This window comes from Lepidochelys olivacea (genome assembly GCF_965140295.1).
Source record: "Lepidochelys olivacea isolate rLepOli2 genome assembly, chromosome: 15".
NCBI classification, from domain to species: Eukaryota; Metazoa; Chordata; order Testudines; family Cheloniidae; genus Lepidochelys; species Lepidochelys olivacea.
The window spans coordinates 27,111,162-27,126,779 of NC_140425.1; the positions used below are offsets into that span (position 1 = coordinate 27,111,162).

At 43.3% G+C, this 15,618-nt stretch overlaps 3 protein-coding genes across 6 annotated transcripts in view; 2 read left to right on the forward strand and 1 right to left on the reverse strand.

The window, feature by feature from the left end:
• CDK2AP1 (cyclin dependent kinase 2 associated protein 1) overlaps window positions 1-3,413 on the forward strand; it is a 34,382-nt gene extending 30,969 nt beyond the window's left edge. The window contains exon 4 of one of the 3 annotated variants that reach the window (XM_084649620.1): window positions 2,207-3,413. In XM_084649620.1, coding sequence (XP_084505746.1) covers window positions 2,207-2,274 — 68 coding nt within the window. In that variant the 3' untranslated portion in view covers window positions 2,275-3,413. The remainder of the gene's footprint in view (window positions 1-2,206) is intronic. The other 2 variants (XM_084649619.1, XM_084649621.1) reach the window with 2 other exon arrangements.
• A 475-nt stretch (window positions 3,414-3,888) lies between these two features.
• MTRFR (mitochondrial translation release factor in rescue) lies at window positions 3,889-14,050 on the reverse strand. The gene is given in 4 exon segments (XM_084648904.1): window positions 3,889-6,842; window positions 8,095-8,412; window positions 13,853-13,915; window positions 13,918-14,050. Coding segments are annotated over 4 exon segments (627 nt in total). The 5' UTR covers window positions 13,951-14,050; the 3' UTR covers window positions 3,889-6,629.
• Window positions 14,051-14,160: 110 nt separating this feature from the next.
• The window catches only part of MPHOSPH9 (M-phase phosphoprotein 9), a 42,065-nt gene continuing 40,607 nt past the window's right edge, over window positions 14,161-15,618 (forward strand). The window contains exon 1 of one of the 2 annotated variants that reach the window (XM_084648896.1): window positions 14,161-14,395. The gene's annotated coding sequence lies outside the window, so the exon portion shown is untranslated. The remainder of the gene's footprint in view (window positions 14,396-15,618) is intronic. The other variant, XM_084648897.1, reaches the window with a different exon arrangement.

Sequence of the window (15,618 nt, forward strand, 5' to 3'; positions counted from 1 at the left end):
TAGAGTCTAAGGGCCCAGTTCATCCGTGGTCCACAGTTCCTTTTGGCCAGCAAAAGAGGGTAGTGAGTCTCCTTTCCTCTCCGTTGGGGAAATCACTGCATGCCCTACAGCTGGTGCAGCCAGCTCCACACCATCCCCTGCAGGAGGCATGTCAAGGACATTCCTGAAGTGCTGCTGGAGTGACCCACAAGGGCCATGGGCAGCTCAGTGCAAGGCAGTTCCCCAAGTTGCTCTATCCTGTGCCAGAGGCTAAAATGGTCTCTGGTTAGCCCAGCAGCTGGGTAGTGCAAAGGTGGCATTAAGCCAGCTGTATGTAAGGCCCAACCATTAAGGGGAGAGTAATATATCTACCACAATGTGCAATAAAATGAATAGTAGCTGTTCTTGGAAGGGATGTAATAAAGTCTGCTGATAAGAGTGGTAAAGTGGAATCTGGGCTGACTAAAACCAATGTTGCAGGAGTCTCTTTATTGCACTCGCTGAGTCAGTGTCAAAATAGATCAAGAATGGCTATAGGCTAATGAGAAGGACGTAGAAGAAACTTGGAAAAGTTCAGACTGTCAGCATGAACAATTGCTTGCTGAACAGTTGAGTTGCTAAATTAAAGTTGTGCTTTCCTACATTACAGCATGTATTTATATAGGGCTCATGGATATCAGCCAGTTTTTCTGACATCTTCTGACTGAAAAACTTGCCCACTCAATAGTGGAGGAGGTTCCTATGAGGAGGAATTAAGTGTGTGTGCGGGGAGCATACAGTAGTATGATGGGGTGGGGCTGGGGGAATCTTGCAGGTGTCCCGCACAGGAGCGGGAAGGTATATGGATCATTCCTCCTGCAGGAGACTTCTGTCTTTGTGCTCCACCAACTTAAAAGCCACACAGGCTGTCAAGCTTTGAAATCAATTAACAGTCTGTTTTCTACCTAATTCGGGTAGCTCTGCTGCATAAACTGGGTACCTTGCCACATAAACTCTAATGTGCTGCTTTGAGTCTGTATCTGTGCATACCATAGGTACAGGCACCAATTTTCTAGTGTGCATATATATTTAACCCTTTGAAAATCCTTGTATCCCTAACTTTTCTAGTGTAATTATTTAATGAACAATTATTTCTTTGGGTGCAATCACTGGCTGCTCTGTGACCATGAAGCTTCCGGGCTGGCAGTCCTTCAGAGGCAATGTACTTTGAGTGGGATGAGGCTAAGCATCTCCTGCTGCTCAACAGCAACTCCTCCACCCAGCTAAGGAGCAATGGTGGTGGGCTCTGAGCAGAAACCAATCTATTCTCTCTTGCCCTGAAACCTTGGTGCCAGAGCGTAGCCCTGTCTGCACGGGGAAAGTCATGCCAAAATCTCCCTTGGACTGAACACAGGCTGCTGTGAACTTCGGTAGCACTCGTCTAGATCTGCCACTAGTGTTTTAAGTATTAAGGCTGGGACTTAACGGTGCTTTTGAAAATTCTAGTTCATGTCAACTAGACCTGAGCAAGGTTACACAACATAGTGCTTACAATGGTGGACTGTCTATGCTGGCACTCTCAAGGTTGTTACCACTGGTGGAGCTTAGACTTTGACTTTCAAGGCAGGGTGACAGTTATGGCTCTGAGTTGAGAGACACCCTCTCAAAGCGGGTTTCAGAGTAGCAGCCGTGTTAGTCTGTATCCGCAAAAAGAAAAGGAGTGAAGGGAGCTGTAGCTCACGAAAGCTTATGCTCAAATAAATTTGTTAGTCTCTAAGGTGCCACAAGTCCTCCTTTCCTCTCAAAGCAAAAGTTACTCGATGGACAGATCAGGTTTTTTTGATTAAATTATTTTTAGCAAATTTTCAAATTACAATTATGCAAGATCCAATTTGTTTTTTAAATTAAGATTTGCAGTTTAAAATAGCCTGCGCTGCAAAGTTTAGATCTCTCTCTGAATGTGGAACTTAATTTCACAGGTGCTTGGATTCAGGGTTTTGGTTAGGACACATTTAACTGAAGTTTAACACAATGGTCCCTTCCGGCGTTCATCTGTGAAAAGATGCCAGTTAGGAGAACCAAACTCACTTGCTTGAACTGCAGGTGGGATGCTGCTGCCACCGCTGCCTTAGTTATGGTACGTTGCAGCACCCTTGCTAGCTAGTTTAGGACAGAAACATTAAACCGCTTTGTTGAATTTCGACTGTCACCTAACCTGATACTTCAAAAGTCTTCCGTTCTTTTACAGGCATCATTCACGCTAGAGGATTAGTTCGGGAATGCTTGGCTGAGACTGAACGGAATGCAAGATCCTAGCCTACTAATTAAGTTACAAGACTTTCCAGCTCTTTATGAAGAAAAATGTAATACTTATTCCTTTTGAAACATGCAGATGAATCTTTTTATTTTGAGCGTTTTACCCTTTTTTTTTTGCCCTTATGAAAACGTACAGTTAAGAACAAGAAGATTTTTCAATTTACTGAGGGTTTGCATTTTTTTAGATGTTAAACTCCCCAAATTCTTTCTAAAAGGTTAAGACTAAAACTGCATGCAGAGGAATGCTTTCTCTCCCACAGCCTATACTTAAGTTCCTTTCTTATCCAGCCACCGTCTCATTCTTTTTATTTCTTTGACTATATTCACTTAACCCCACATGGTCAATCTTTCAACCTTTGACATAAACTCTAAGGATTTTTTTTTTTTAAATAACTGCACTGGTAGCATGTTTTACCTAGTAGTTGGCTATACTCACACAGTTTGCCATACAGCATAGACCCTGCTTAGAAATAATCCTTTTTTTTTTTTTTTTTGCATAAGCATTTGCATGATTGTTAGTGCTTTGGAGTCCATTTAAAGTGCATGAGTTATAAATACAGAAGATCGAGCAACCTAACAAACAATAACAAGGTCCCAGAAAACTAATTTTCACCCTAAGGCTGAAGATTTCATTGTAAGTTTGCCAAAAAACAAAATTCTGGATAAGTTACTAAAACTGTTATTTGCATCTTTGTATGTATTTATTACTTGATGTAATAAAGCTTATTTTCATTAACCATTTGTATTAAAACTGTATGTACTGTCACTTTAATCAACATTATGTTAAAAGTGCAAAAACTCAGTAGATAGGCCAATGTTTAACCTTCATGCAAGAGCCTCAAGTCCAGGAACAGACTAAGGAATAGGGCTGCAGACTGCTGGAGACGTTCCATCCATAGCACTGGCCCGATGCAGTCAGTCTCTGGAGGAAGCAGGTAAGGCTGCTTGCCGGCTCCATTGCTACTTATAAAAAGCAAAGTGTGGGATATGTGTAAGAATGAAAGATACCGTAAAGTTCTAGGGATGTGATTTGACACCTTGTAAAAAAACCCATCACCACTCCATTAAGATGGAAGATCACCTCTTCCCTTGTGATTTTAAATCAACATCTTTAATAAAACTAAGCAGATGCTCCCTATTCAAATAAAGCTGGGGAAATTTTAAAAACAGAATAAAGACCCTTTCTGAGGTGAAACTATTCAAGTGTATTGTGATATAGTAAAGACAATGGCATAACACTGGTATTCAGTCACATCAAAATTCTGCAAGGTAAACTAAGTAAAACTGTCTACTGAAACTGGACAATGAAACCCAAAGAAAGGGAGACTTATCAGTGCAAACTATGGATGTTGGAGGATAATACATTTTTGGGAAAGGGACAATTTTGCATAAAAATGGTTCAGATGAGTGAACTCAGACGTTCCTTTCAACCTACTGTATCCTCCACATCTTTGTCTGTTAGTTTTCACATCTTTCTTCAATTGACAAAGATGTAATGTCTAAAAACTAAGGCTGTCAAATGATTTAAAAAAAATCGGTTTTAATTGCACTGTTAAATGATAGAATATCAATTTAAATTTATTAAATATTTTTGGATGTTTTTCTACAATTTCAAATATACTGATTTCATTTACAACACAGAATACAAAGTGTACAGTGCTCACTTTATATTTTTGATTACAAATATTTGCACTGTAAAAAACAGTATTTTCAATTTACCTCATACAAGTACTGTAATACAATCTCTATCGTGAAAGTGCAACTTACAAATGTAGATTTTTTTTTTTACATACCTGCACTCAAAAACAAAACTATGTAAAACTTTAGAGCCTACAAGTCCACTCAGTCCTACTTCTTGTTCAGCCAATTACTAAGAAAAACAAGTTTGTTTACATTTGAGAGATAATGCTGCCCGCTTCTTATCAGAAGGTCACCTGAAAGTGGTAACAAGCGTTCACAAGGCACTGTTGTAGCCAGCGTTGCAAGGTATTTACGTGCCAGATATGCTAAACATTTGTATGCCCCTTTATGCTTTGACCACCATTCCAGAGGACATGCTTCCATGCTGATGACTGGTTCTGCCTGATAACAATCCAAAGCAGTGCAGACTGACAGACCTTCATTTTCATCATCTGAGTCAGATGGCACCAACAAAAGGTTGATTTTGTTTTTTGGTGGTTCGGGTTCTGTAGTTTCTGCATCAGAGCATTGCTCTATTAAGACTTCTGACAGCATGTTCCAAACCTCTTCCCTCTTGGGTTTTGGAAGGCACTTCAGATTCTTAAACCTTGGATTGAATGCTGTAGCTATCTTTAGAAATCTTATATTGGTACCTTCTTTGCATTTTGTCAAACCTACAGTGAAAGTGTTCTTAAAATCGAACAACATATGCTGGGTTGTCAGAGACTGCCATAACACGAAATAAATGGCAGAATGCGGGTAAAACCACGGAGCACGAGACATACAATTTCCCCCCAAGGAGTTCAGTCACAACCCTGCAAGGCTCAAGTAGTGTTTCTAGCTTTTGCAGTTTTTCAAAATTATCTGGTGGCACTGATAGATTGGGCTTTCGAAGAGCTAATGTGGCTGTGATAGCAGCTTTACTTCTAAGCATGAACTGAACCATACCCAATGTGGAGTTCCATCTGGTTGAAATATCTTGTACAAGAGGTTTTTGTTTCTGTCCATTTGCAGTTTGTTGTATTTCTAGCTCTGTACTGTTAGCTGGATTGTGCTTGAAATGGCCCACAAGTTTTCTACATTTTGCCAGCACGTTTTCTAAACCACCATCGAGTGCTACTGTAATGGATCGCTGCAGACTGTGCGTGATGCATGCCATGTGTTCAAAAGGCAAATGACTGGCTGCTGCAATCATACTGTGTGCACTGTCAGTACTAATTGTTGTTACCTTTTCTTGAATATTCCATTCTTTCGCAACATCCAAGAAGCACTCTGCATATGTTTCAGCATAATGTCTCTCTTCAATGTGTGTTACCGTTAAAGCAAATGATTGCAGTGTCCATGCAGCATCAATTAGGTGTGCTGTGACTCCAACACAGCTGTGATTGCTCAAGGATGTCCAGTGATCACCACCCAAAGCAACAGCTAGTGCATTTTTCAGAAGCTCCAACTTTGTAGTCTTCTCATGATATAGGCATCACAAATACTTGGCAATGGCCTCTTGGGAGGGCAAGGTATACGACTAATTAGAAGATGCTATTTGAAGAACGTCTTAGCCCTCTGTTGTTTACAATGTTGAGTGGTCTGCACTCCATAGCTATGCACTTTGCAATAGTACTGGTTAAACTGTTGTACTTTGATCCATGGGCTTGTAGCAATCCTGAAACTCTATAAGTGTACTCTGTCGCAGCTGGCAGGATTCATTTGCTGTCAGAGGGTTATCTGTAGCACAAGAACTGGAGGTGAAAGCATGTTTAGCACGTATGTGGTACTGCAGACTTTAAGTACTTCGATGGTACTGGAATTCAGTCTTGCAATAGCTACAGATAACTGTCTTTTTATCCAGAGGTTTCTTAAAAATAAACTTCCCATTCAAAAGACCTAAACTTTTGGTGCTTTGCTCCATTAACTTTTTCTGATATTTAATCACTCCAGATCATGAGAATACAGTAGAACTGTGCCAGTGTCCACCAAGTAATGTAGTACAGTAAGTAAGAAGGTCAAAACAAAGCTGTGCGAGTAACTCATTTAAAAAAACATTCATTGTTTTGTATTAATTGCTTGTATTAACTGCAATTAATTGACAACCCTACTAGAAATGAGAGGGTTTTTTTTATAGCTCATCCAACCTGTCTACTGTAAGTTATAAAGGGGATTCTGATTTAAATGGAAATGTTGCCTGAGTACGGACTATAGGATAAGGCCAACTATGTTTCAGGAGAAGTCCTCATCTTTATGTGACTTAAGCATGAAAGCATTAGAGATTGTGTCTAAATCCTCTCACCGTGAGAGAAGAATATTCTCAGCTGATTTGAGTTTTTCCCTCCATTAACAAAAGTGGATAGCGTTTTCCTGTAACATCCATTTAATTAAGGTTTTATGGATCTTGTTTTCTTATCACACCTGTCCTAAACTTGGCACAAATGAACTGACGATTATATTGAATCTGAGTGTACCAGGATGCCCACCGTAGATGAAATATATGACTGCTATTAACATTGGGCTAAATACTTTAGCCTTGCACTAATAGCAGGTCACTAAACTCAACAATTTAATAGTGTTTATTATGAAGTCTTAACAGCATTAAGCCAGAAAACTTCTAACACATGTTTCAAGGGTAGCAACAAACTCTCTCCTCTTTCCCTGACAAGCCAAATCGGTATTTTCTCTCACACTTATTTGGCATCTGATTCTTGCATTTCTTTAATATGCCTTTTCTTTTCTAGATTCTCCTTTGCTCTTTTTTTCTTTTCTTGCTTTTTCTTCTCAGCTGCTCTTTTCTCTTTGAAAATGTCACTATTTTCACCTTTGTAAAAGAGGTCAACTTTTTGCTGCAGGATTTCTCTGGCTCTCTGTCGGTTCAGCTCCACTGATCTAGTTTGATGACACTAAAAAAAAATTTGTTATTGTAAATTAATTCTGTTCATTCTACACGTACACATTTTTTCCTTTTACTAAACATGTTGTACTACTACAGAGCCTCATCCTGTAAAATCCTTATTAATATAAATTAATCCTAAAATTTAAAACTGTTTATATGAGTAAGGAGTAGAATACTTGGCTTGTAATTTGATTTTATTTATGTACTAGCTGAAAGGAAAAAAAGCAACCCTGATAAGAGATTTAATTTCAGACTAGTAAGGGAAAGTGCACAAGGAAATAAGAAGCCAAATTTGTGTCATGACAGTTTCTAAAGGAAAAGTGTTCTCTTTATGTGGTAACATTCAAGAAATGATTAGAACAATTATGAAGTCTATTAATTAAATTAATGGCTCAAAAAAATCCATTTTAAATGAGCTAGCCGCTCTCTTTCTGCAATAGCAGTAAACGGCAAACCATTTTTGGTAGCCATCAGATGACATGAAGTTAGTGTTTTGAAGTAGCATTTATTGTTTAAGGGTTCTTCTAGTTTTGCCTACTGATTTTTGTCTTAATCCTTTCTCACTGGTAGACTTGAAAATTGCTCCTCCATTCTTTTGAAGTTACTTCTGAATTTAAATTATACAGAGTAAAAGGAAGATATTAAGTTACAGCTAGTGAGCAAAAATTTGTCTCATAAGGATCAATGGGCAGCCCCTAGTTGATAAATTATTTTTACTTATGAGTAATTTGAGGAGCAATAGGTAGGCTCAGTTTGTACCAAGCTTGTTGGATCTGTAGTCTCATCTTGCATTTGTAATAGGGAAGGGAGAGCCAGGAGTTCTGATTTTTAGTTCCCTGCTCTAGGACCCTGGGAAAGTCACTTAAACTCTGTCCCTCCATTTTACCATCTGTAAAATGGAGAAATTTCCTTATGGCATAGCATGTTGGAAAGCTTAAAGTTTATAAAGTACTTTGGAGTTCTTTAGATATAGGAGCTATTGAAGAGGAAAATTTCAGGATCCCTTTAACTGGATGCAAGATTTGAATGCAAATTTGGTGCTGCCTACTTTTCCTATGAATGAAAGGATTGCCTCAAAAAAAAAAATCTTATCATTTAGCTCTTTAAAGTCTAATTATTATACTCCTGGGGGAATTCTGCACCAAAAATTAAGAATTCTGCACACCATATTTTAAAATTCTGCATATTTTATTTGTCAAAATAACACAATATAATCAGGCTGGTTTCAATTATTTAATGGAACCAAATAAATGAATTACCTTGACTACAATCCCAGATGGAATATGCTTCAGGACCACACAGTTGCTTGTCTTATTAGTTGCTTGGCCTCCTGGGCCATCACCTCTTACAAACTGTTCTTCTAAGTCTGTTTCACTTAGTGCAAGAAGATCACAAGAATTCTTCTTTCCTGCTACCGGCAATAAAGGTACAGCCAGTCGGGGGGATAAAAACTTTTGCTGCCTCCAAAGCCATGGCCTCCAAGACAAAGTATTTATGTTGGTTAGTAAGATTGAGGAATGAAACAAACTTGAAGCATTCATAAGGAAATGGAAACAAAAACTCCTCTTGACTGGAACCTGAAATAGAAAATGCCTTGTTTTAACATGATCTAGTTTAACCTAATATGACCAATGCATTTTAAAAGATGTTATAAACTAGCTATGTAACATTGTTACAGATATGTCAAATTTGGAATGCTAAATATTTCAAATGAATGTTATGAAGTTGCCTTACAGACGAAATAACAACTTTGGCCACTTATTTTGTTGCATCTGTAAAATAGCCACTAAATTAAAACAGACTAAATTTCAAAATCAAGGTGTTAAGTGGCACCTGAAAACACTTATTAACGGAGAAAAGCCTCACACAATAAGTGTCCAAATTTGAGCTTTAGGATGCAGTTAGTTCTGGTGAAATAAACTAATCGCTCACATCATTCTTTTAAGTTTACTTTGTCTTGGAAATTTGATATAAACAATGGTTCAAAACAGCATTCAAATAGGGAAGCAGTTTTGGTTTATACACTCTGGGTGAAATCCTGGTCCCAAGAAAGCAACGGTCCGAATATTATCCCATATACCAGAAAAGGAGGGGGTAAAGACCTAATGGAAAGAGAAGGCTATGCACCTGGCTACATAAAAATCTTATTTGGAAGTCCTTACTCAGGCAAAACTCCCACCAAGTCCTGATATCCTTAAGTCCAGATTCATTCTTGCATTAGCTTAATAGTTCCTATAGTTTTGAGACTATTCCTGGTTCCCATTCTAATTTTTAAAATAAATGGAAGTAACGTGTTTTACTTGCTGGTACTTCATGCTGCACTGACGTTACTGAATTTATCAGTATACCAGCTTGATCAACTTGATTTCAAATTAAGAATCTTTTGTGCTCTGCTGTTTGCCATAAGTTGCTCCTGTCATCAAACCTTTGTGATTTCATTCATGATTTTTGTGCCCACTCCTCCGGTTCTATTTTTCCCTTCATAACTGTTTGTTTCCACATCAAAATGGACACTGACAGTTTAAGATAGCAGGTGAAAGAGCAAATGGGCTATGAAGACAGAATGCTTCACACCTGGAGGTGATCCCTCCTAGTCAGGGTTTTTGATCCTTACAGGCCTGAAAGTGCAGGGAAGCTTGCACTGCAACCACCTATTCTGTGGTTACACAAATGAGGCCAGATTTCTAGTGTTATCAAACAGCACTGTTCCTTGGGCTCTAAGTTAAGATAATAAATGTCTTTGTTTTGCTTTAAATATTTACTTATTTGGCTCAAAAGAATGACTACGTGAACTGTATGTCCTGAATGCAGTTGATGAAAAATGTTAACATTCAACTAGTAATAAATCTACACTGGTACAAGAAAGGGGGAAAAACGGAAATAGTTTTGAGTAGTTTTAATGAGCAAGTAAAACTGGCCACTTGGTGGCACTAAAAACTAAAAGATGGGAATGCAGTGTTTTATTGCAGAAACCATAAAGCAACATTTAATTCTTCAAAGCATAGGAGCAATGAGTTATGGTAACAATTTTCCCCTTCCTCCAACTCAGTTACTATTGTCAGTAACTGGTTGCTTATATAACCTTAGTTGAAACAAAGGATAACTGTCTGAGCTACTCATCACACATGAATAGAGAAGGTTTGGGGAGTGCTTAATGCTTGCAGACTAATGTGAATTTGCTACTGTTCCTTGATGCTACAGCTATAAAAAATGACTAAAACAAGTATGTCCAGAGCAAGACTGACCTACCAGGATTTCACTTTACACAAAACAGGGTCTAAACCCCCCCCCCCCAAGTTGTTAGATATTGTGCGTGTAGGAGAGAAAGGAAATAATGGTGAACCATAGTCCTACTCAGAATGGGTGGTACCTTGCTATCATTAATATAGCTTAATGAGGGGAAACATTTTAGTATATAAAAACAGTATCATCCCAGGGTTTTTTTATACAGTCCTAGAAATGTCAAGTCTGTCAGAATTCCTTAGATCAGGAGGTTTGTACAGTTTGAAAGCTCTGCAATTATTATATCCTATTTATAACATCCAACAGCACACTGGAGATTTTAATTATTGAAGTCTCCACACACACTTAAGACACAGAAGTATCACTCCATTTTGATGAAAGGCTTCTAAATAGTCAACTGTCTTGGTGTCTCTTGGTTAAATATATCCTGCAACTCAAACTGAGAAAACTATCAATTTTAGCAAAATGCCCTTAACAGTCAGGCTAGGAAGAAGAACAGTCAGTACTTTAATATGCTGAATATTCTCCTGCTAGCCTTCCTAATTGGAGCAGTCAGCACATATTCCTAAATGCAAGGGTGTCACCTACAAAAAGAGTAGTGGACAACTTGGGTGTTAGGACACCTGTGTCCTATTCCTTCTACCCTGACCCACCGTATGACATTAAACAAGTCTCTTACCGATAGCTTATTTCACCCATCTCTAAGACATGCAATACCTGCCTTATTAAGGTGCTACCCAAGTGAGTAGCATTATTTAATGAATCAGCATTATCATACTGATTTGCAGGTCACCTTATACATTAAAAATATAAATACTTCCTATGTGACTTAAGATGTGTTTTCACTAATGGCTTTCTCCTTCACAGCTCATCCTCTCCTTTTGCTTCATCCTGCAGTGAAGTCACAATCCAGTACTTACAATATCAGTTGTCAAGGAAATAACTGTGGTAGTAAAAACAATGCATCATGCTTTTACTGCAGGATCAGCTAGGAAGAGGTCAGCAAGGGACCATGATCTGATTTAAAACACAGACTGGAAATTATTCATCATGGTAAGCAATTATGGCATATAGATAAGAGATGAGTTTTTTCCCCTTCTAATATAGTATCTTTGGAACAGGCACCTTATCTTCATACTTGTCTGTAAAGCAACTAGCACCCTGTTGACACTGTGTGTATGTATGTCTGTTGGGGCAACTAAGAACTAGTCCAAAACATCAGTGTTTATTTTGAAATGCAAATAATCACTTGCAATAACTTGTATCTATTTCTTAAGAAGAGTACCATCCACTTAAGGTCACTGACTAGGGTTAATAGTTAAGTAAGTAAGGCCTGCACAAACTGTTTCAGTGCTTCTCAGTCTGTGGTTCATGCAAGTCTGCTTTCATTCCCTCACACACTGGCAGCACCCTAACAAGCACCTGTCCCACTATTAGCAGCATAAAGGATTCTAGGATAGAGTTGAGGTTGTGAGCATAAGCCTGGGGAAGCAGAAGAAAAAAGTAGTAGAATGTGAGGTCAAGTTTATAAAAAGTCTGAACACCTGCTCTGTTTGGTTTGCAGCCTGGGTTTCCAGTGTATGGGGAGCGAGATGGGTCCTCTCTCTCAGTCACTGGAGATACCACCAGGGCCTTGACAGCTGAGGGACAAAGCAGGAGGCTCAATATTGCCGATGCATTGTCCTGCTGGCTGAACTCCCATATTGGTCCCCATCAGGCATATTTTTGGGGGCTCCATCAAGACCTTAAGTGAAGTTCTACAACCCAGTTCTAAGTCCATGAAAAACAGACAATTTTGAAAAGGAGTTTGTGCAGTTGTGGCTAGAACAGAGGAAGGGGGTGTGGGAGCCAGGACTCCTAGATTTTTAAGAGCAGGTTGGATAAACACCTATCAGGGATGGTCTAGATCAGTGGTTCTTAAACTGGGGTGTGAGACATGCCAGATTTTTTTAGAAAGTAAATAATTGAAAACACAAATTAAGCACAGTCATGTAAATACAACTACTTTGTTTCATCAAACCTAGGTTTTTATTATACATTTTTTAACAATTACTGTAATATACAAACAAAATATATCTAGGTTTTTCATAAGAGGTGCGAGAACATATTTGGATAACCAAAGGGGTGCATGCTGCAGTAAAGATTAAGAACCACTGGTCTAGATAATACTTAGTCCTGGCTTGACTGCAGGGGACTGGACCGAGGTCCCTTCCAGTTCTATGATTCTCTCCCCAGCTCGGGGAGGAGGGCGGGGTGTCAAGATGGGTGTGTAAGGAACAAGAGCTGGGATTCCTAGATTTCCTCCCCAGCTGTAGGAGAAAAGAGAGAATGGGGGGGGGGGCGCGGAGGCAGGGATAGGGGCCAGGACTACTGACTTCTCACCCCAGTTCTAGGAGCAAAGTGGGAAGGGGGACTGAGAGCCGGGACTCCTGGGTTCACTCCCCAGCTCTGGGACCAGAGCGGGGGTGGGGGGGGCGGTAGGGATAGGAGCCGGGACTCCTGGGTTCACTCCCCAGCTCTGGGACCAGAGCGAGGGTGGGGGGGGCGGTAGGGATAGGAGCCGGGACTCCTGGGTTCACTCCCCAGCTCTGGGACCGGAGCGGAGGGGGGGAGGGGTGGGCGGTAGGGATAGGAGCCGGGACTCCTGGGTTCACTCCCCAGCTCTGGGACCAGAGCGGGGGTGGGGGGGGCGGTAGGGATAGGAGCCGGGACTCCTGGGTTCACTCCCCAGCTCTGGGACCAGAGCGAGGGTGGGGGGGGGCGGTAGGGATAGGAGCCGGGACTCCTGGGTTCACTCCCCAGCTCTGGGACCGGAGCGGAGGGGGGGAGGGGTGGGCGGTAGGGATAGGAGCCGGGACTCCTGGGTTCACTCCCCAGCTCTGGGAGCAGAGCGGGGGTGGGCGGTAGGGATAGGAGCCGGGACTCCTGGGTTCGCTCCCCAGCTCTGGGACCGGAGCGGAGGGGGGGAGGGGTGGGCGGTAGGGATAGGAGCCGGGACTCCTGGGTTCACTCCCCAGCTCTGGGACCGGAGCGGAGGGGGGGAGGGGTGGGCGGTAGGGATAGGAGCCGGGACTCCTGGGTTCACTCCCCAGCTCTGGGACCAGAGCGAGGGTGGGGGGGGCGGTAGGGATAGGAGCCGGGACTCCTGGGTTCACTCCCCAGCTCTGGGACCAGAGCGAGGGTGGGGGGGGCGGTAGGGATAGGAGCCGGGACTCCTGGGTTCACTCCCCAGCTCTGGGAGCAGAGGGGGGGGGTGGGCGGTAGGGATAGGAGCCGGGACTCCTGGGTTCACTCCCCAGCTCTGGGAGCAGAGGGGGGGTGGGCGGTAGGGATAGGAGCCGGGACTCCTGGGTTCACTCCCCAGCTCTGGGACCGGAGGGGCGGGGTGGGCGGTAGGGATAGGAGCCGGGACTCCTGGGTTCGCTCCCCAGCTCTGGGACCGGAGGGGGGGGGGTGGGCGGTAGGGATAGGAGCCGGGACTCCTGGGTTCACTCCCCAGCTCTGGGACCGGAGGGGCGGGGTGGGCGGTAGGGATAGGAGCCGGGACTCCTGGGTTCACTCCCCAGCTCTGGGAGCAGAGGGGGGATGGAGGGTTAGAGCGGGGGGAAGGGGGGGCAGGGATAGGAGCCGGGTTCTCTCCCCAGCTGGGCCCCTGCCTGTAGCCTGACAAACCCGCAGCGAAGAACTGGAGTCTGAAGTCCAGATCAAAGGGGGCTCGGGGTCAGGCGCGCGCCCAACCACTCTAAGGCGCCAGGCGGGGCCCTTCTTACTTACAGGCAAGGGAGGGTCAGCACAGGTCCCACAACATCCGCATCGGCCGTTTTGCGCATGCGCCCCCGCCAAGACAGTACCACAGACATCCATCTGCGCATACGTAATACACTTCCTACTGTATGAGCGCTCTGCGCATCTCCAATCCGCAAGAATCCCTCACCGTCCCTCACTGAGCATGCGCAGGCAAGCCGGTCCTCCCGCACACTATGCCGGAGCGCAAAAACCAATCAGCCAATCATGTCCCGGGTACTCGTGCGGCGCGCAGCCGCACCTGCCAATCCGAACGCGGCGATATGGCTCGCCTGTACTTCCCGCACCTCAGCCAATAACGACGCACGATTGGGTCTGGCGCGCGGCCAGAACAGCCAATCATCGCGAGGGGGCCAGTCTCTCGTGCCCTCTGCCCCCCCCGAACGTTCGAATCCCAGCCGCCAATCGTGAGGAAGGAGATCGCGGCTGGTGCTTGTTTACCGCCTAACGGTCGCCGGAGGGGAGCAGTGCTGAAACCAGGATACCCTTCCCTCCGAACAGGCAGAGATGCAGGTAAGGGCGGAGCGAGCCCAGACATGGGACCCTGGAGCAGAAGACACCCAGTGACGCGGGCCTTAGTATGCCGCGGCTTTCAGCCCCCTCCCCCCTCAGTCCCAGTTAGGCGAGACGTCCTCAATTATAGCTTCGACCCCGCCCCCAACAGCGAGTGGCGGTCTTGTTGACCAATCCTGGGGTAGCAGCCCTGTCAACAGTCTAAAACGCGGTGGTTAGCCGCCCAATGAGAGGAGAGGGGCGGAGCCTGGACTGGGAAATTGGAACGGGGTGCGGGGCGGAGAGCTCTAGGGGAGAGGAAACCCACGGAAAGGAGGCGGGGTTAGAGGGGGAGAGGAGAGCAAGCGTCTGAGGAGATAGCTGGGAGGAGTGAGGGAGAGATGGGAGAAGAGGCTGGAGGGAGTGGGAGGACCCAGTAGGGTGGGGTAGGAACTAGTGGGAGGTGAGGAGAGGGTGGGGGAGGACCCAATGCGAGGGAAGGGGCGTGAGGGAGGATGGGGGCCTGAAAGGGGAGAGATAGTGGACAGAGAGAGGGCCTGAAGTGGGAGGGGAGGAAAGTACTTGAGGGCAAAGGGACCAGATGCTGCTCAGAGGTGGGGGTTGTTAAATGAGGGGGGTAATCCCCACTGTAAATGTGCTGGTGTTGGTGTAGGTGTAGCAGCTCACCAGCATACATGTTTAGTTCATGTTTTTTTGAGTTGGTCCTAGAGTTTGTTCTGAGATGTACCTTGGCCTGTAAGAATAGAGTCCAGGAAATGTTTCCTGTCATTTTTCTGTTTAATTAAAAGTGAGAATAGTCTAAAATTGTAAAAGAGTTTGGAGGTTACTCGTCACGCTTTTAAGCACTGGTGTAATTGAAGTGGTTTAGTTCTCCCAAATTAAATTTAGTGATCAAATGTGTTTCTTTTATGGCCCAGTTATTTTAAGAGTGATAAAAAAAGCCAACATTTAATGTCTGAAATGTTGTTTCTGCATGCTGAAAGTTCAGAGCAATCTAGATGCAATTTTATGTGCACTTGACTTCTCCATATTTTTACTCTCACAGGTATTTAACTTCTATTAAAAAACTTGCATCAGTTCATCTGAGGGAAAACACATAAGGGTTAGTTTTGCAGACTGGTCTAATTTAGTGTCTTTCTACACTAAATGGAAGATCAGTGTTTGGGACTGTAAGGGCTGATCGGTACTGCAAGAACAACCAAAATAAGGGACCCCATGACAGC